The following is a 21,123-nucleotide window of genomic DNA, read 5'->3' as shown; positions in this document are numbered from 1 at the left end:
TGACACTTAAATCCAATGTGCATAATAATTTGGAACATGGTGTATAAAGCCATCCTTATGATCAGTTGTGGTCCTGCTTTTCTAACACTGTGATCATTCTAATGTGAAATCATTCTGAAATGAGCCACCATGGTCATGTCGCGTCCACCAGAGCAGGAGCTGCTCTTTCTAGCGGGTCTGGCTCATATAGGAGAGTCCTTAGTGGTCTAGACTATAATTCATTTACATTGTTAAGAAACTGTAAACCTCGAACACATTAAAAAAATGCCTGGGTTAAGAAGGGGAAGATTGTACTGGTAGGTCCACTCGACATTGCCATTGTTGTCACATCACAGATGGAAAGATGTCCCTGTGTTATAAGTTTATGTTTGTCACTTTGGGGGAGAATCTGCGTACATTTTTTCCACAGTTTATCTCTGTATTTTGCATCGTCATTATTAACCACCTCCTTTTCTGTCACAGTCCCCATTCCCAGGAGATGAGGAGGAGGAGGTATTCGACAGTATTGTTAATGATGAAGTCCGATATCCACGATTCCTCTCAGCTGAAGCCATTGCAATCATGAGGAGGGTAAGAGCAATGTTTGTACAATATCTGGATGCAGGAGTAACAGTCGTATTTATATGTTCAGCCATCTGATTAGGATTGAACATTGTACGTCTAAAACCTGCTAAAATTATTTCCAAACATACGCCAGGCAGCACTGTCATATGTCATACTGTCATGGGGATATTGTGTGTATCAAAATGTATGACCCACATCAGTGTCCCCATCCTAGCTACCTAATAAAAAAGAATAATAAACCGACAATGTGATCCGTTATGAGGATGTGAGGGGGGGATGTGCCCGGGCGCCATCCCAGCCAAACTGTGCTTCATCCATTGTAAGTTTAAGAAAACAGCCAAATGCTGCAGCAGCGGACAAAATACTAAGGCCCCTTGGCTTCTTATCCTCATTCATAACACAACAGGCAAGGAGCAGGGATCTTCATATGCTTAGCGGCCTCTTAGTGTGAATGAAATCTGCACGTAATATGATGTGTATTATGTGCAGATTTTTCACATGGATTTTCCTGCGGCAAATCCGCAGCATAATACAGTACTAGTAAAGTAAATGAGATTTCAAGTAATCTTATCTACACGTTGCAGATTTTTTTTTGTGCATAAATTGACCTGCAGCATGTCAATTTAACTTGCGTTTCCGCCTCAAAATTGTATTTGTCAAGTTTATAAAAAAAACTCACCAAAATCCACAGCATAAAAACACCTATTTCCGCATCAAAATGTAAAATCCGCACCTAAAACCACATTTGAAAAAACTCAGTATTAAATGCGGATTTTAACTGTGGAATTACCTGCGTTTATCTGCGGTTTTGGTGTGAATTAAGCAGGGGGCCGCCAGCGTATGAAGATCCCTGAGATCCTTGACTGTTATGTTATGAATGAGAATAAGAAGCCAGGAACGCAGAGAGGCCAGGACCAGCATCCAGAAGATCCCTCCTCGCGGTACATGTACAGTATGTGATTGTATTTGTGTATATCTAGGTCTATGCATTTTTTAATGTATGTGTGCATGTACTGTATATTTAAGTGTATATGGATGTGTGCATGTGAATTTAAGTATATAGATATGCTAGTTTTACTTTAATGGGGCATTTTTGGGGCAATTTATGGCCCAGTTAATTGAGACATTTTTGAGGGCATTAATTAAAAATCACATTCAAGCATTTATTGGTGAGTGGCAGCATGAGGTGGGCACTGGTGACATTAACTGATCACTGGTGACATCAACTGAGCATAGTATAGTGTCATTTACCAACCATTATAATGGTGTATTGACTGTACACGGTTTGGCGGTATTAATTTAGCAATGTATGGGGGCTGGGATTGATTTCCGTATTGGGTTATTAATTGGGCTGCATTGTAGTAATGGGTGTTATGCAGCGGCTTCCCTCACGATTTCGCAGGTAAAAATTATTTTTTTTAACCGCTAAACCATTAAGAATTAATTTAAGTTTATTTTTTTGTAAACCCACATGATTACTTTTTTGGCTTCATCACAGCAGCATCTTGGCTGCCTAGTGTCTGCCATTTGGGGTTGTACCCTAAGGTTTGTGATAGGGGGCGCCAAACAATCTTTGCCCCAAGTGAAGGAAAGCCTAGCTCTACAACTCTGAGGATGTCCATAGTGTCCTCGATGATAACGCTGACCGCTCCCAGCATTGGAAGCAGTCATTGTGCACAGGAGGAAAGTGGTATTAACATTAACCCCTTCCCTCTTTGGCCGCTTTTGACCTTCCTGACAGAGCCTCATTTTTCAAATCTGACATGTTTCACTTTATGTGGTAATAACTCCGGAATGCTTTTACCTATCCAAGCGATTCTGCGATTGTTTTCTCGTGACACATTGGACTTTATGTTACTGGCAAAATTTGCCCGATACATTCAGTATTTAATTGTGAAAAACACCTAAATTTAGCGAAAAATTTCAAAAATTAGCATTTTTCTCAATTTAAATGTATCTGCTTGTAAGACAGGCAGTTATACCACACAAAAATGTTGCTAACGAACATCCCCCATACGTCTACTTTAGATTGGCATCGTTTTTTGAACATCATTTTATTTTTCTAGGACGTTACAAGGCTTAGAACTTTAGCAGCAATTTCTCACATTTTCAAGAAAATTTCAAAATGCTATTTTTACAGGGGCCAGTTCAGTTCTGAGGTGGCTTTGAGGTCCTTAGATATTAGAAACCCCCAATAAGTCACCCCATTTTAAAAACTGCACCCCTCAAAGTATTCAAAACAGCATTTAGAAAGTTTCTTAACCCTTTAGACATTGCGCAGGAAGTAAGGCAAAGTAGAGGGGAAATTTACAAAGTTCATTATTTTTTTCCAGAAATTCATTTTGAATCCATTTTTTTTGTACCACAGAATGTTTTACCCAAGAAATGCAACTCAATATTTATTGCCCAGGTTCTGCAGTTTTAGGAAATATCCCACATGTGGCCTTAGTGCGCTACTGGACTGAAGCACCGGCCTCAGAAGCAAAGGAGCACCTGGTGGATTTTGGGCCTCCTTTTTATTAGAATATATTTTAGGCACCATGTCAGCTTTGAACAGGTCTAGTGGAACTAAAACAGTGGAAACCCCCCAAAAGTGACCCCATTTGGGAAACTACACCCCTCGAGGAATTTATCTAGGGGTGTAGCAAGCATTTTGACTGGCCAGTTTTTTTGCAAAATTTTTGGAACTAGGCCATGAAAATGAAAATCTACATTTTTTCAAATAAAATGTAGGTTTAGCTAATTTTTTTTCATTTCCAAAAGAACTAAAGTAGAAAACGCACCACAACATTTGTAGAGCAATTTCTCCCGAGTAAAACAATACCCCATATGTGGTAATAAACGGTTGTTTGGACACACGGCAGGGCTTAGAATGGAAAGAGCGCCATTTGGCTCTTGGAGCTCAAATTTAGCAGGAATGGTTTGCGGAGGCCATGTCGCATTTGCAAAGCCCCCTAGGGGACAAAACAGTGGAAACCCCCAACAAGTGACCCCATTTTGGAAACTATACCCCTCGAGGAATTTATCTAGGGGTGTAGCAAGCATTTTGACCGGCCAGTTTTTTTGCAAAAATTTTTGGAACTAGGTCATGAAAATGAAAATCTACATTTTTTCAAATAAAATGTAGGTTTAGCTAATTTTTTTTCATTTCCAAAAGAACTAAAGTAGAAAAAGCACCACAACATTTGTAGAGCAATTTCTCCCGAGTAAAACAATACCCCACATGTGGTAATAAACGGTTGTTTGGACACACGGCAGGGCTTAGAAGGGAAAGAGCGCAATTTGGCTCTTGGAGCTCAAATTTAGCAGGAATGGTTTGCGGAGGCCATGTCACATTTGCAAAGCCCCTGAGGTGACAAAACAGTGGAAACCCCCAACAAGTGACCCCATTTTGGAAACTATACCCCTTGAGGAAATTATCTAGGGGTATAGTGAGCATTTTGACCCCACAGGTTTTTTGCAGAAATTTTTGCAAGTAGGCTGTGAAAATGAAAATCTACATTTTTTCAAATAAAATGTTGGTTTAGCTAATTTTTTTTCATTTCCACAAGGACTAAAGGAGAAAAAGCACCATAAAATTTGTAAAGAAATTTCTCCCGAGTAAAACAATACCCCACATGTGGTAATAAACGGCTGTTTGGACACACGGCAGGGCTTAGAAGGGAAAGAGCGCTATTTGGCTTTTGGAACTCAAATTTAGCAGGAATGGTTTGCGGAGGCCATGTCGCATTTGCAAAGCTCCTGAGGGGACAAAACAGTGGAAACCCCCAACAAGTGACCCCATTTTGGAAACTACACCCCATGAGGAAATTATCTAGGGGTACAGTGAGCAGTTTGACCCCACAGGTGTTTTACAGAACTTATTGTAAGTAGGCCGTAAAAATGAAAATGTACATTTTTTCAAAGAAAATGTAGGTTTAGGTATTTTTTTTTCATTTCCACAAAGACTGAAGGAGAAAAAGCACCGCAACATTTGTAAAGCAACTTCTCCCGAGTAAAACAATACCCCACATGTGGTCACAAACATCTGTTTGGACACACGGTAGGGCTCAGAATGGAAGGAGCACCATTTGGATTTTGGAATGGTTTCTGGGTGTCATGTCATATTTGCTGAGCCCCTGTAGTACTAGTACAGTGGGAACACCCCAAAAGTGACTCCATTTTGGAAACTGCACCCCCTGAGGAATCATCTAGGGGTATAGTGAAAATTTTGATCCCAAAGGTTTTTTGCTGAATTAATTAGAATTAAGCCATGAAAATGAAAAATAATTTTTTTTTCCAACAAGATGTCGTTTTAGATACACATTTTTCATTTTTACAAGGAATAGAGAAGAAAAAGCACCCCAACATTTGTAAAGTTATTTCTCCCGAGTACGGTAACACCCCATATGTGGTTATAATTAGCTGTTTACATATATGGGAGCATTCAGAAGAAAAGGAGCGGTATTTATCTTTTGGAGCGTAGATTTTTCTGGAATGGTTCGCGGACGCCATGTTGCATTTGCAAAACCCCTGATGTACCAAACAAAAGTGACCCCGTTTTAGAAACTACATCCCTAAAGGCATTTATCAAGGGGTGTAGTGAGAATTTAGACTCCACAGGTGTTTTTCAGAAATGAATACGCAGTGGATTGTGTAAAGTGAAAATTGCAATTTCTCCACTGATCTGCCCATTCACCGCACAAGATGTTGTGCCCCTAGAAAATCTTACCCCATAAATTGTTAAGCAGGTTCTCCCGGGTATGGTAATGCCTTACTTGTCGCCATAAATTGCTGTTTGGGCACACTGTAGGGCTAAGAAGGGAAAGACCGCCATTTTGAGCATGGATTTTGCTTGGTAACAGTTCTGTTTGGGGTTTTGCTGGTATTTCCGTTTATAATGTGGTGGCATATGTAATCTGTGCGGAGTATATCGGGTATATGTAATCTGTGCGGAGTACATCAGGGTATATGTAATATGTGCGGAGTACATCAGGGCATATGTAATCTGTGCGGAGCACATCAGGGTATATGTAATCTGTGCGGAGCACATCAGGGCATAATAAGAGGGTATACTAATGGGGTAAATAATACAATTATCCATAGACGTGTGTTACGATGTGAAGCAATCCGTTATGCACAGGCCGGTGTCACACTGATAAACGGTTTTCTTTCTTATCCCCTTTTGTAACACTCTGCACCTTTTGGGGACTTTTTCTCGTTCATAGTTTGGGAAATATTACTGGGAAAGTTTTGCGCTGGTATAATACGGGCGCCCTCGCTTCCAGCGGATGTGCTATGTCCATTCCCTTTCCTAGTTCCTAAATACTAGGGCCCTGAAACTGAAGGAATGTTCCCCTCCGGCCTGCGCATTGAGATGTTTTTTCATCACCGCATTACTAGTGCCGTAACTTTTTTGTTTTTCCGTTGATTGAGCGGTGTGCGGGCTTGTTTTTTGCGAGACGGGCTGTAGATTTTATTGGTACCATTTTGGAACACATACGACTTTTTGATCACTTTTTATTTCATTTTTTGGTAAAGGAAATTACCGAAAACAAGCAATTCTGGAATAGTTTTTTATTGGTTTTTTTATCAGCATCCACAGTGCGCCCTAAATTACATGTTAGCTTTATTCTGCGGGTCGATACGATTACGGCGATACCAAATTTATATAGTTTTTTTTATGTATTGCGGCTTTTGCACAATAAAATCACTTTTTTTATAAAATCATTTGTTTTCTGTGTCGACATTCTAAGACGCATAACTTTATTATTTTTGCGTGCACAAAGCGGTGTCAGGGATTATCTTTTGCGGCACGGATTGTCATTTTTTATTAGTACTATTTTGGAGTAAATGTGACTTTTTGATCACTTTTTATAGCATTTTTTGGAAGGAGATGTGACCTAAAAACAAAGATTCTGGCGTTGTTTTTCATGCTTTTTTTTTACGGCGTTCACTGTGCGGGATAAATTACATAATTGTTTTGTAGTTTGGGTCGTTACGTACGCGGCGATACCAATTATGTATAGTTTTTTTATGTATTGCGGCTTTTGCACAATAAAATCACTTTTTTTATAAAATCATTTGTTTTCTGTGTCGCCATATTGTAAGACCCATAACTTTTTTCTTTTTGCGTGCACGAAACAGTGTCAGGGATTATTTTTTGCGGGACGGATTGTCGTTTTTATTAGTACTATTTTGGAGTAAATGTGACTTTTTGATCACTTTTTATAGCATTTTTTGGAAGGAGATGTGACCTAAAAACAAAGATTCTGGCGCTGTTTTTCATGTGTTTTTTTTACCACGTTCACCGTGCGGGATAAATTACATAATAGTTTTGTAGTTTGGGTCGTTACGGACGCGGCGATACCAATTATGTATAGTTTTTTTGATTTTTACGGGTTTTCCCATAATAAAAGACTTAGGCCTCATGCACACGACCGTATTTTTTCCCACCCGTAAATACTGGCATAAATATGGGTCCAGTGTCACACGTATTCGACCCGTTTTGCACCAGTATTTACGAACCCGTGCCCGTAAATATGGGTCCGGTGTCACCTGTATTCCACCCGTATTTACGGGCACGTTTTTGGCGGCAAAATAGCACTGCACTAATCGGCAGCCCCTTCTCTCTATCAGTGCAGGATAGAGAGAAGGGACAGCCCTTTCTGTAATAAAAGTTAAAGAAATTCATACTTACCCGGCCGTTGTCTTGGTGACGCGTCCCTCTCTTCACATCCAGCCCGACATCCCTGGATGACGCGGCAGTCCATGTGACCGCTGCAGCCTGTGATTGACCTGTGATTGGCTGCAGCGGTCACATGGCCTGAAACGTCATCCAGGACGTCGGGCCGGATGTCGAGAGGGACGCGTCACCAAGGCAACGGGCGGGAGACCGGACTGGAGGAAGCAGGAAGTTCTCGGTAAGTATGAACGTCTTTTATTGTTATTTTTTACAGGTTTATACTGATCGGTAGTCACTGTCCAGGTGCTGAAAGAGTTACTGCCGATCAGTTAACTCTTTCAGCTCCCTGGACAGTGACTATTTACTGACGTCGCTTAGCAACGCTGCCGTAATGACGGGTGCACACATGTAGCCACCCGTCATTACGAGAGCTCCATAGACTTCTATGGACTGTCCGTGCCGTTATTACGGCCTGAAATAGGACATGTTCTATCTTTTTCAACGGCACGGGCACCTTCCCGTGAGAAAACGGGAAGGCACCCGTCGCCAATAGAAGTCTATGAGCCCGTTATTACGGGTCGTGATTACGACCCGTAATAACGGGAGTTTTTACGGTCGTGTGCATGAGGCCTTACTATGGGAAAAAAGTCAGTTTAGCTTTATTTTTATTTGAAACTTGTGTGTTTTTATTGTTTTACCACATTTTTCTTAACTTTTTTTTACTTTTTTTACTTGTCCCACTTGGGGACATGAGGGCCTGATGCCCCGATCGCTACTCTAATACACTGCACTACATACGTAGTGCAGTGTATTAGCGCTGTCAGTTATTCACTGACAGCAAGCCTATGAGGACACGCCGCAGGCGGGTCCTCATCGGCTCCCGTACCAGGCTGACTCGGACGCCATTTTCTGGCGTCCGATTGCCACAGCAACCCAGCGATTGCATCACTGGGTTGCCGATCGCAGCATCTGAGGGGTTAATCTGCCGGATCGGAGAATAGCTCCGGTCCTGGCAGTTACAGGAGGGTGCCAGCTGTATAATACAGCTGTCACCCCGCGGTGATGGTGCCGGCTCTGCTTCTGAGCCCGCACCATCACTGCGCCGTACATATACGGCGCTTTGCGGGAAGCACCTCCCGACAGCGCCGTATATATACTGCGGATGTCGGGAAGGGGTTAAAGAGGAGCTGTCACCTCTCCTGACAGGTCTGTTTTTAGTAAATACTTGTATTCCCCATGAAATAACAATTCTGGAGCATCTTTTCTTAGAACTCTGCATTGTACTGTTCCTCTGCTTTCTTCCTGGAAATGTTTGTATAAATTGACAATTGGGTGTTACCATTCGCCTTGTCAATATAGTTTGACACTCACTGTCAGCACTGATTGGATGGTGGCAGAGTGTGTAGGGACATGCCCTACTGGTAGGGAAAAGGTAACACCCCGTTATCAATTTATTCATACATTTCCAGGAGGAATAACAAGAATGGCACAATGCAGAGATGTAAGAAAAGATGCTCCAGAGTTATTTTCTGGGGAATACAAATATTTATTAAAACAGACATGTCAGGAAAGATTGACAGGTCCTCTTTAAGGTAGAATACCTTGTGACCCAAGTAATCGATTCACACTTGAGAAACACACGGACTGGACTTATATATGCACCTGATGGACGTTCCCTTTAAGCGTTATCCCCATTATCTCCAGAACTTATCATAATGAACGTATTCCATTATTAAATATACAAATAACAGATATCTTGCTGGTCACTTTGTTGCCTCATTATAAATAAAGCATTATAATAATCTCAGTCCCAATCGACTTATTTGCTCTGCCTCTTCATTACAGTAATAATGCAACGTTATTATTGTATTAATGCTTTTCATCTCCGCTCTGACTGGGAGACGCTACTAACATGCCATTGTTTCTCTTTCTTCATGTGCCTGTGCACAGCTTCTCCGCAGAAACCCAGAGAGGCGTCTGGGGTCGGGAGAGCGTGATGCGGAAGATGTAAAAAAACAGCCATTCTTTAAGGTAAGTGATGGAACAATAATATATACATTATACCTACATGGTGTCTTATTTGCTGGGCGACATATTTATTCGCCATTTGCTCCAGAATTTAGAGCCATTTGTGCTTTCAACGGCAGTTTGTAAAAGCAAAGTCAAAAGTAGACCTGACTTACTTCTTGACCAGGATTTAGACACATTTATGAAATCGCAAAGTCGCATCTTTACTCCACACAGACCCTGGCATAGAAAAAGTGGAGTAATGTTAGCCGGTGTGAAAGGTCACAGCAGTGACGTATATGGTGACAGATTTATCAAAGGGGACAAATGCTGTCATAAATTTGTCGCAACGTAGGTCAATGAAATAGTCTAGCTTTAACTTAGTCATTGGCTAAAGTGACGCCATTTTCGATAAATGTTGGTCTTTGTATCTGTAGTATGACATCTGATGTTCTTGTTGATATCGCACTTGACAGAGTTAGTGCAAATGGTGCATATAAATGGTTTATAATATATCTGGCATTGATAAGTTAGTAATCATTTAACAGGGTCCTCTTCAGATACATCATTTGTGGACCAGATGTGGCTTTTTAACCAATGTTCAAACACCAATAAAATGAAAATTTTACTCATTTTCTGTCCTAGGAATTGAATTTTGAGGCTCTACTTGCTCGCCGGCTGCCCCCTCCATTTACTCCATCTGTCAAAGGACCACATGACATTAGCAACTTCGACCCTGAATTCACATGTGAAGGACCAGAGCTGACACCTCCAAGGGAGCCTCGAATACTGAACCCCCAAGAACAGAGTCTGTTTCAGGGCTTTGACTACGTGAGGGACGGTGCCTGAGAGAAGAACATCCATTGCTAGAGATTTTCTATTTTCTTTTATCCTTGCAGTATTGTTTTAGTTTTTAATTCTTAAAAATACTTTTTTACCTGCCTCATCTCCATTGCCTTTCTCTCTCTACCACAGACAGTTGTTGTAAATAAAGATCTTTATTAACTATGCGGTGAGTGGTGTGATGTGAGACACAATGCACAAAACCTGTAGGTGAATCTCCCCTAAAGAACCTTTTTTCGGGAGACCACCCCTGATCTAGACCAGATCTTTGTGACGGATTTAATATTCCCTTATACCCTATGTTTATTGGCCTCATCTTCAAGAGGACCACCACTCTAGAAGACCAATTTTTACTGTAATTTTGGATGGTATTTTCAGAGAGTTTTCACTTGATATAGTTGCAAGGCCAGGTCTTGCAATACCATAAGCAATGCAATAAAAACATGCAGTGTTGTCTATGTCTATGGTTACATGGCGCCTTTTTCAAAAATACTGCATGAGTTCTGTAGATAGGAAATAAGAGTAATGAAATAATGGAAGAGGAAGATTGAGATCATGTTATTGGATGTACCGGTACATACTTTGCCATTATTAACCCATCTTATCTAGGAAAAGATTAGCTCAAAAGGATTGTTATTTCATTAGTAACCATCATTTAGGCCAGTGTTTCTCACCACATATAGCTAACTTTGCAAATCCTTAGAAGTGAATTTAGCTCCAATACATGTGACTCCGGTAACTCTTTTAATATTCTCCATAAGAAGGTAGACCTATCGTAAATTTAACTTTTTCTTTTTATTCACCATGAGAACAAAAACTAACAAAAACATTTATTATCAGTTTCTGGATCCTCATATGTCTATGAATGAATACAACCGTAACATCAGTGCCTTTGAATAGTTCAATCTACTTCTCCTCACTCATAAGATCCAATGACACAGCCATATTTATGATCCTGTGATATTTGTATAATTCTTGCCAAAAATGTGAGCGGATCTAATCAGGGAAGGCAGAAAAGTGGTTCTTTTTTTAAAGTTTTTGGGTTTTCCTGCCTTCATGTAATGAAATCCTCTCCCATTTTTTGCAAGACCTAATTCAGACTCCACACGGATTAGAAATATGGCCATGTGAATGCACCATTAATGGCTAACATTACATCAAAATCCTTCATGAACTGACGTGAATGGCTAGTAGTAACAGCATCTGGATATCCTTGATCTGCCAAAGGAAATTCTTTAAGATCTTAAATTAGCTCATATAGTTCTTGAAACCAGCAGCTGGTGAAACAACTGAAGCTACTGTTTATTCTGTACAGTTCAAATGGAGCAATTACTCTTAATGACATAGACCCTGCAGGGCGAGTTTAATACTGTGTCGTTATATAGGATGTTTACAACATAACTACAAACACATAAGAGATAAAAGGGCTTGTCCCACCATTAAATATCAGATTTATTGTATACATCATATAAGATGAAAAATATTTGCCATTTAAATTCTGTAAAAAAAAAAAAATCCAGTAAAGAGTTATGATATTTATGGATGGTGCCACCTGGCGTTCAAAGTGTATAGTAATGTGCACGTCCACCTTATGAGCTGAGTGCTGGTGGACATGCATGCTCAGTCATTCTCCCCACAACCAGGTCTCTGTATAGTGATGCTCTGTTCACTGCAGAGCAGCCAATAAAAATAGCTTTCTGCCCTGCTTGTCAGGAAAGGAGCAGAGCCTCTGCAGTAGAATGGCAGTATAGCCAAGGAGACTCCCTCTTCTCAGTTTGTTAGGACTGTAAAGCTTTGGATCCTGATAGCAGATATGAACCTTGCACATGCCTTCTGGGCCTTCAAAATTGTATTGTATTTTAATTGGATTTCTAAGGGAGTGCAAACTGTGGATGTCACACAGTATATATTTTCACTAATCTGGATCCCATGTTAACTATTTGCAGGGAAAGTAAAAAGGGACTATGTTTTCAGCAGACAGAGGGAAAAAAAGACTAAGGCCTCATGCACACGAACGTGCTTTTGTGCCCGCAATTCCCCCGAAAATCCACGGGCGAATTGCATCCCCATTCATTCCTATGGGGCCATACATACGACCGTGGTTTTCACGGTCCGTGCATGGCCCAGGAGCCTACACCGCAAAAAGAACGGGCATGTCTTATTACGGCCGTGTTCTGCGGTCCGGGCTCATTGAAAATAATGGCCGCGCCCATGTGCACGGCCCGCGATTTGCGGGCGGCTCGCGGCTGTCACTCCATGGCCAACCGACCCGGAAATCACGGCCGTGCACATGGCTACTCTTGTGCATGAGGCCTAATTCTGCTCAGAGCTCCTTCCCCAGCAGCACAGATTAGCAGCAGTACCAAGGGGGATGCAGGAAAGCATTTCTGGACTTGTGGTATGAAAATTATTTGTGGGATAAAGCCCTTTAAACACATGAAATCTTCTATGACAGAACTCAGTCTACCCAGATTTTAGAATTCTCAAGTTCAGTTATATGGGCATACACAAAATCCTCCAAAAAGCCTTTTGTCTACCTCTTGAGGTTGTCTTACAGATACTACATAACCTGTAACTTTTTTATACTATAAATTTTTTGAATTTCATAAACTCTAACATCAACTGATACTTTAGGCTCTATGCACATGACCATAGAATTTGTCTGTAATTGCAGACCGTAATTACAGTCTGCAATTACGGACCCATTAATTTCTATTGACCACGGACACCTTTCCGTATATTTACGGGAAGGTGTCCGGGCCGTAGAAATCCTCCACAAAAGATAGGACATGTCCTATCTTTTGCTTTTCAAGGACCGTGCTCCCACACTTTATATGGTAGCACGACCCGCAAATGCGGGCAGCTGTCAGAGGCGGCCGGCCGTGCCCGCATTCACGGGCCGTGATTACAGGCACGGCCTTGTGCATGGGGCCTTAGTCTTCGTGGCACTTACAACAATATATTTGCACACTTAAGGCAAGACAATGGAGATAGTCTTTCTTGTGGTCTATTATAAACCAGCCAAGTAAACTGAGACTGAACCTCTTTTTTATTACTAATAAAAAAAGAACATAGTGAGGTTAAACAGCCACTGTGATTGTCTCTTGTATACATTTGTGAGGTTCCATCAACAGAGGCCCCAATCTGTATAAAGGAATCGTGCAGAGCTGTTACCTGCCAGCATCTGTGTGTACGGGTGTATAGTTACTACAGTGATTTTCTCAATGCTTGCCAGTAAGGCAATAGTACAATCATATTTTCTGAGTCAAAAGTCTGACTATTATAAACATGTTTGCAAGAGACCAACATAGTCTACGATCTTGAATTCTTCTGTGTCAATCATGCAAATACAAGGTCCATTGAGATATATATATATTGGTCCATATGGGAATTTTATACAGGGGTTATCTACAACGTAAGATGATTTCTCAGCAAAATCCCTGAATTTTCTCTACATTATTTTCTTGCTTAGAACCTATAGGTGGCTGATTTCACTGTGGTCCGAGCTTTGGAAGTCCCTTGGATCCCAACGAATTGGTTTGCCTCCTCGCACACGTGAAACTCTCACAAACATGCTGCAGAGGCGACGTAGTACAGCACGTCTTAGTAGAATGTAAACCCAAGGATCCAAGATCTGATTACATGAAGCTAAGCGTACAGTAAACAGCAACCAGTTTGGACGAGGGAGTGGTGCACCAGTCTGTAGCATCACCACAGAGACCTGCAAGTAGGAGGAAGAGGAAAAAAAATTAGAATGAACTTTTAGTATTAAAGTAGGGTAAAGCCGATAACAAAAATAAATCTGTTTTTCATTTGGGTTAGGCTTGATTTCCCACTCTGCAAAACCTTACTTTCCTTGGGTCCCTCAATAAAGAGATTTATTGATCGCCTCTGGCCATTATTTGTTAATTGAGTTGTCCCGATTTGCTTCATCCTACATATAAATAAATACTCCTTCTGCGGGGCTCTGGTGATATCAACCAGAAGGAGTATGCATTCATAACAAAGGACAGGGTTAACATGTCCGTTTCTGTGCCGGTACCTAGGATGTCATAATTTATGTGGATGCAAGCCTGCCCTTAGGCCCCCAGACCGCAATGCAAAATGGGATATCAGAAAAGTAACACTATTTGGGACGCTGAGCTTAACTTGGACATAAAGTGAATATTCTGTTTTTGCCGGGAAAATAGGTAAAGCATTGAAAGTATATTCATAAGAATATGAAAACAAAAGTGTGACAGTGATGGAACAAAGACCTATCCAGATTTCATCTCATCGCCAGACCCCCTGATCTGTAAACACCATTTGTCCTATTTCTATGAACAAACTGATGTTTGTGTTACTTGTACAGAGATTTTCTGACATGTCGGGAAGTTTCCTTGTGTTCAGCATGGTCCATCCATCAGAAGTGCTCATCTCACCAATACATGGTTTTATTGTTGCCAGATCCTCAGATCAGACCATAGAAATAAGGCTGAAAGTCCCATACTACAGGAAGGCAGGACAGGGAGAACAGAGTAAAGAACACTGGAATGAAGAATAAAACCAAAAGAAAGAAAGAAAGACATGCAACATGAAGTAGGAGAAAAAGAAAGGAATGTAGAAGAGGACAGGGACGTGACAATTGAGATATGTGAGAAGTGACAGAATAAACATCAGAAACAAGTGGAAGAGGAGATGAGGTTGTAGATAATGGGTTGAATCCAGGAAGGATAATATTAAAAACAGTCAAGGTCAAGAGAAGAGGTCAAGTATTCACAATGTGGTTCTTCAATTATTCATGGCTGAACAAATCGTAGGAGCAGGTAACCAACACAGCCCATACTATTTGGGTTATTTTCTACTAATATCTATGAAAGTTCTCATTGCCTAGACACAAATATCAAAAATAATAAAGACTATAGTAATTTGTCAAGCTCTGAATATAAATATATATATATATATGTATGAATATATATATATATATATATATATATATGTATGTGTATATATATATATATACAGGGTGGGCCATTTATATGGATACACCTAAATAAAATGGGAATGGTTGGTGATATTAACTTCCTGTTTGTGGCACATTAGTATATGGGAGGGGGGAAACTTTTCAAGCTGGGTGTTGACCATGGTGGCCATTTTTAAGTCGGCCATTTTGTATCCAACTTTAGTTTTTTCAATGGGAAGAGGGTCATGTGACACATCAAACTTATCGAGAATTTCACAAGAAAAACAATGGTGTGCTTGGTTTTCCCGTTACTTTATTCTTTCATGAGTTATTTACAAGTTTCTGACCACTTATAAAATGTGTTCAAAGTGCTGCCCATTGTGTTGGATTGTCAATGCAACCCTCTTCTCCCACTCACTGATAGCAACACCGCAGAAGAAATGCCTCCCGATCTGACCCCCTTAGACTTTTATCTTTGGGGTCATCTGAAGGCAATTGTCTATGCTGTGAAGATACGAGATGTGCAGCAACTGAAACTACGGATACTGGAAGCCTGTGCTAGCATTTCTTCTGCGGTGTTGCAATCAAACTCATTAACATAATGTGGCTAGCGAAAACAGCTCGATATAACGTGAAAAAGTATTAGAAAGAGTATCCAAATGAAATACATCGATACATGCTGTGAGCTCGTGAACAAGGTTTAAAAACAACATATAACATACATAGATTAGGCAAGAAAAATGATACAATTACATAGATTTCTAATATTCAGCAGCTGGGTAAACGTTTGAGACTGCACGACCACTAGCCAATCAGAGGAATGCATCACGTTGCTATGTGACGTATGAGACCTGTCAGTCCGGGTCACGTCTGTCTAACTTCAATACGCATGCGTCGGATCAGTCCGGACCGGAAGTGACATATCGCTCTTGTCCCTATGATACCGATCGCTGGTAAACAAAAACTTCTATAGGAAGTGGATTATGAAGACACCATGGCATTAGATGTATATGATCAGCATACAGAGGTAAAAATACCAAACATCTACCGACACATTTGCAGAGCCACATAAAAGAGGTACACGATGATACTACAATATCATTGTAAATATTGATCAGTTAATTTATTCATTACAACTTTGGTATGAGATATATAGAGTCCACACAAGGGAGTAAGGTCCCTGATCACAGAACGTGTTCAGCGGTAACCCTCAACCAGGTCCGTGAAGGAAAACCGCATCTCACCATCGTGTATGCGGTCCAATGCACAAAACCAAACTCGTGTAACGGACCCAAAAAACATTTGTATTAAAATAGAAAGAAGAACAGTGTACCTTTATAATAGCCCTGTTGTAAGTCACTAAATAATCATTCTGTATAATCAAACATGCTGATCACTAAACATAATAAGCCAATTGTCTATAAAAGCGTGGAACAATATAATATAATATTCACATGTATGAAATACACTGATACTCCTAACATTATATCAGTGTGTGTGGTCTGAAGTGGTCCTGCAGTCCCATGATAATCTATAAAAAAAGGAATTATTGTTAAAAATTGTATCGACAAATAAACATGTATCACAAAAACTGTAAACTATGGGAGAACAACGCCAGGAGTCCAAATAAGATGAAGGGAAAATCATCATGAAATAGCTCTAGCCACATTAAATTCGACATTTAGGCCATTCGGGCGCAAAGAGTTTAATAGAAATATCCATTTTAAGGCTGGGTTCACACAACCTATTTTCAGACGTAAACGAGGCGTATTATGCCTCGTTTTACGCCTGAAAATAGGGCTACAATACGTCGGCAAACATCTGCTCATTCATTTGAATGGGTTTGCCGACGTACTGTCCAGACGACCAGTAATTTACGCATCGTCGTTTGACAGCTGTCAAACGACGACGCGTAAATGGACTGCCTCGGCAAAGAAGTGCAGGGCATTTCTTTGCCACGTAATTTGAGCTGTTCTTCATTGAACTCAATGAAGCACAGCTCAAAATTTACGAGCGTCTCAGACGGCTCGCAAAATGCGAGGAGCATTTACGTGTGAAACGAGGCAGCTGTTAACAGTCTGTCTTTTCACACATAAATGCCTCTCATCGTGTGAACATACCCTAATTCACATTTATGTAACAGTAAATGCCTATCACTATGGGATATTGGGATGTGGTCAAGGATCATAAATCTTAGATCCTTTTCCGTGTGTTCGAGTTCTGTAAAATGTTTTGCCACGGGTAAATCAGATTTATTTTTCCTGATTGAATAACGATGGTTATTCAATCTAGTTTTAAAATCACAAGTCGTTTCACCCACATATAACAACTGGCAAGGGCACCATAATACATAGATAACCCAGTCAGTGTCACAGGTTACGTGATGTTTTATCTTATACGTTTTGTGTGTCACAGGATGTTCAAATGAGTTGCCCCTGTGCATAAGATTACAATTAATGCATCTATGGCATGGAAAATTACCTGGTTTTAAAGATTTAAGCAGGGCTTGTTTCCCTTTAAGCGGAATCTCACCCACTCTAGTTTTTACAAGTTTATCCCGTAGGTTGCTAGATCTTCGATAAAACAATTTTATGCAACAATTCCAAAATGTTCTTTATTATAGGCCAATGTCTATTCAATATTTTTGAGATATTCCCACCTAAAGCATTGTACGTAGATATAAATGGTATCCGTTTGTTTTTAATATATTTAGGCGCACTCAATAGTGATTCCCTAGGGGTTTCATTATTTTTCTTTTTATGTGCATACAATAAACGTTTAGGGTACCCCCTTTGTGGAAAATTGGAAATCATGAGATCCAAAGATGTGTCTAAATCAGTCGGATCGTCCACAATCCGCTCAACTCTCATCATTTGGCTCAAGGGTAATGATCGTAACATATTTTTAGGATGACAACTCTCAAAACGTAAGAAAGTATTACGATCTGTATCCTTCGTATGTAAACCAGTAGTCAGAACATTATTGTAATTGTATCATTTTTCTTGCCTAATCTATGTATGTTATATGTTGTTTTTAAACCTTGTTCACGAACTCACAGCATGTATCGATGTATTTCATTTGGATACTCTTTCTAATACTTTTTCACGTTATATTGAGCTGTTTTTGCTAGCCACATTATGTTAATTAGTTTGATTATGTAAATTGGATACACACTATATATATATCACTGAATGTGCATGTATCACTATGCTTGAAAAAGGTCCCAAGGTGGGACGGAAACGTTGCATTGTACCTGCCATGTTGGCATAATAAACCACTTGTCTTCATTTTTGAACATCGGAGTGCTGCTGGATTTACTTTTGGGATATATACTGTATATATATATATATATATATATATATATATATATATATATATATATATATATATATATATATATATATTGTAGCAGTGCAGCTACTAGGGGGCAGGATTTGGGCACAGAATTATTGAAGGGTCTGGGTTGCTGGAGTGGAAGAGAATAGTGGCGGTTCCACTCCGTCTTTAGTACAGTCCAGGGTTTGGGCTGCCTTAGGAGTCTCATTACCTGACAGCTGCTAAAGAGGCTCTGTCACCAGATTTTGCAGCCCCTATCTGCTATTGCAGCAGATCGGCGCTGCAATGTAGATTACAGTAACGTTTTTATTTTTAAAAAACGAGCATTTTTGGCCAAGTTATGACCATTTTTGTAGTTATGCAAATGAGGCTTGCAAAAGTCCAAGTGGGCGTGTTTAAAAGTAAAAGTCCAAGTGGGCGTGTATTATGTGCGTACATCGGGGCGTTTTTAATACTTTTACTAGCTGGGCGCTCTGACGAGAAGTATCATCCACTTCTCTTCAGAACGCCCAGCTTCTGGCAGTGCAGATCTGTGACGTCACTCACAGGTCCTGCATCGTGTCGGACACATCGGCACCAGAGGCTTCAGTTGATTCTGCAGCAGCATCGGCGTTAGCAGGTAAGTCGATGTAGCTACTTACTTGCAAACGCTGATGCTGCTGCAGAATCAACTGTAGCCTCTGGTGCCGATGTGTCCTCGCTCGTCTGACACGATGCAGGACCTGTGAGTGACGTCACAGCGTGATCTCTCGAGAACACGCTGTGTCTGCACTGCCAGAAGCTGGGCGTTGTGAAGAGAAGTGGATGATACTTCTCATCAGAACGGCCAGCTAGTAAAAGTATTAAAAACGCCCCGATGTACGCACATAATACACGCCCACTTGGACTTTTACTTTTAAACACACCCACTTGGACTTTTGCAAGCCTCATTTGCATAACTACAAAAATGGTCATAACTTGGCCAAAAATGCTCGTTTTTTAAAAATAAAAACGTTACTGTAATCTACATTGCAGCGCCTATCTGCTGCAATAGCAGATAGGGGCTGCAAAATCTGGTGACAGAGCCTCTTTAAGGCTCCTTTAAGAAAGGTGTGATCTATTCACACAATGCTCCCAGTCTGAGGAAGACCGGTATTGCCAGGCTGTGGGAGTCAGGGGTTCTGGTAGGAACATATGTGTGTTGTTAGGTGCTGGGCAGAAGGCCTCTCATCCTGATAGCTAGGAAAGCTGTATATTTAGTTAGAGGCTGGACGGCCATTATTTTTGAATTTTTTTGTAAAACTACTTTTCCTGTATGAAGGCAATAAAGCTGGTTGCGGAAACCTCAGACGGAACCCCGGAACGGAAGCGAACGGTGATGTGAACAGGCCCTAACACAAAAGTTTTGTATTTTTTTAAGCTGGTTCACAAAAAAAAATTATTCCAAATTCTACTGGACCAACTGCCTATTTAGAGACCGGCAGCAGCTCCAGGAGCGACATCATAAGGGACACACTAGGCGGATATGCTGAGTAAAACTCCACAGCTTATCCGCCCCGGTAGCCGCAGGGAATTCCGACAGCAAAACCTCACCAAATAGTGGCGCAGGTTTGGTGAGGCGTGTCCGCTGCGGGAATCCTGCAGGGAAAAAAAAGTTTAGACTTGCCCCGGCCGTAGTTTAGGTGACGCATCTCTCTCTTCTGAACGTAGCCCCGCCTCCTGGGATGACGCTGTAGACCATGTGACCGCTGCAACAGTCACATGGTATGAAACGTCATGACAGGAGGCTGAGCTGCGCTAAGAATAGAGGATCGCGTCACCAGGACTACGGCCGGGGCAAGTCTAAACTTTTTTATAAATGTAAAAAAGTACCTTTTTTTTTTTTCTCATGTGTGATTTTTGCGGCAGAACCGCAGCATTTCCGCAACAGAGGAGCAGCGATTGCACAGAATACATTGACACGCTGCGGCTTAAAAAGCCACACTGCAGGTCCATTTTTTTTGCACCATGTGGATGACATTTGTTTAAATCTCATCCGCTCTGCTGCGACTGTAATACGCTGCGGATTTTCCACAATAAAATGTGTTGCATAAAATCCGCAGTGTTCATGCCTAGTGTGTTCCTAACCTAAGGCCGGATTTACACAAGCGTGTGCTTTTTGCGCGCGCAAAAAACGTGGCGTTTTGCGCATGCAAAAGCTCCATAACAGCTCCGTGTGTCAGCAGCGTATGATGCGTGGCTAGGTGATTTTCACGCAGCCGCCATCATTATGACACTCTGTTTGTATGTTTGTAGCACGTGGTGCTTTTCTGTTTTCATTCATAGTTTATACTGCTGCGGAAGTGCTGGGCGTGATTTTCACGCAGCCATTGACTTCAATGGGTACGTGATGCGCGAACAATGCACAAATATAGGACATGTCGTGAGTTTTACGCAGCGGACACACGGACACACGCTGCGTGAAAATCACTGACAGTCTGAACGGCCCCATAGAGTAACATAGGTCCGTGCGAGGCGCGTTGCACGGACGTATTACACGTTCGTCTGAATAAGCCCTAACAATAAGGCCCAGTTCACAGAGTTTTTGGGCCTTGATATTGACTCGGACACTGCGTCAGAATCAGCACCAAACAACTTCCAAAACCGCCTCCCATTGATTTAATCTGAAATCAATGGGAGTAAGTCGTGGAAAAAAGAAAAAGCAGCACGTCCTTTCTTGCCGCGGTTCCGCCTCTGACCTGCCATCGAAATCAATGGGAGGCAGAAAATGCATTTTCCCTGCGTTTTT

General features: G+C 41.1%; 2 protein-coding genes across 8 annotated transcripts in view; one reads left to right on the top strand and one right to left on the bottom strand.

Annotated features, from left to right (window-relative positions):
• Positions 1-10,245, top strand: part of LOC142750019 (serine/threonine-protein kinase N1-like) — a 117,664-nt gene extending 107,419 nt beyond the window's left edge. For all 7 annotated transcript variants that reach the window (XM_075858730.1, XM_075858728.1, XM_075858729.1 and 4 more), the window contains 3 exons: positions 463-570; positions 9,179-9,259; positions 9,881-10,245. In XM_075858730.1, the coding sequence (XP_075714845.1) occupies positions 463-570; positions 9,179-9,259; positions 9,881-10,084 (393 nt within the window). In that variant the 3' untranslated portion in view covers positions 10,085-10,245. The remainder of the gene's footprint in view (positions 1-462; positions 571-9,178; positions 9,260-9,880) is intronic.
• A 2,976-nt stretch (positions 10,246-13,221) lies between these two features.
• Positions 13,222-21,123, bottom strand: part of PTGER1 (prostaglandin E receptor 1) — a 30,933-nt gene continuing 23,031 nt past the window's right edge. The window contains exon 2 of the mRNA XM_075855384.1: positions 13,222-13,799. Within this exon, the coding sequence (XP_075711499.1) occupies positions 13,554-13,799 (246 nt within the window). The 3' untranslated portion in view covers positions 13,222-13,553. The remainder of the gene's footprint in view (positions 13,800-21,123) is intronic.

Source organism: Rhinoderma darwinii, chromosome 3 (assembly GCF_050947455.1).
Source record: "Rhinoderma darwinii isolate aRhiDar2 chromosome 3, aRhiDar2.hap1, whole genome shotgun sequence".
NCBI lineage: Eukaryota > Metazoa > Chordata > Amphibia > Anura > Rhinodermatidae > Rhinoderma > Rhinoderma darwinii.
Note: the sequence above shows the minus strand (reverse complement) of the source record. Positions and strands in the feature narration are given on the sequence as shown.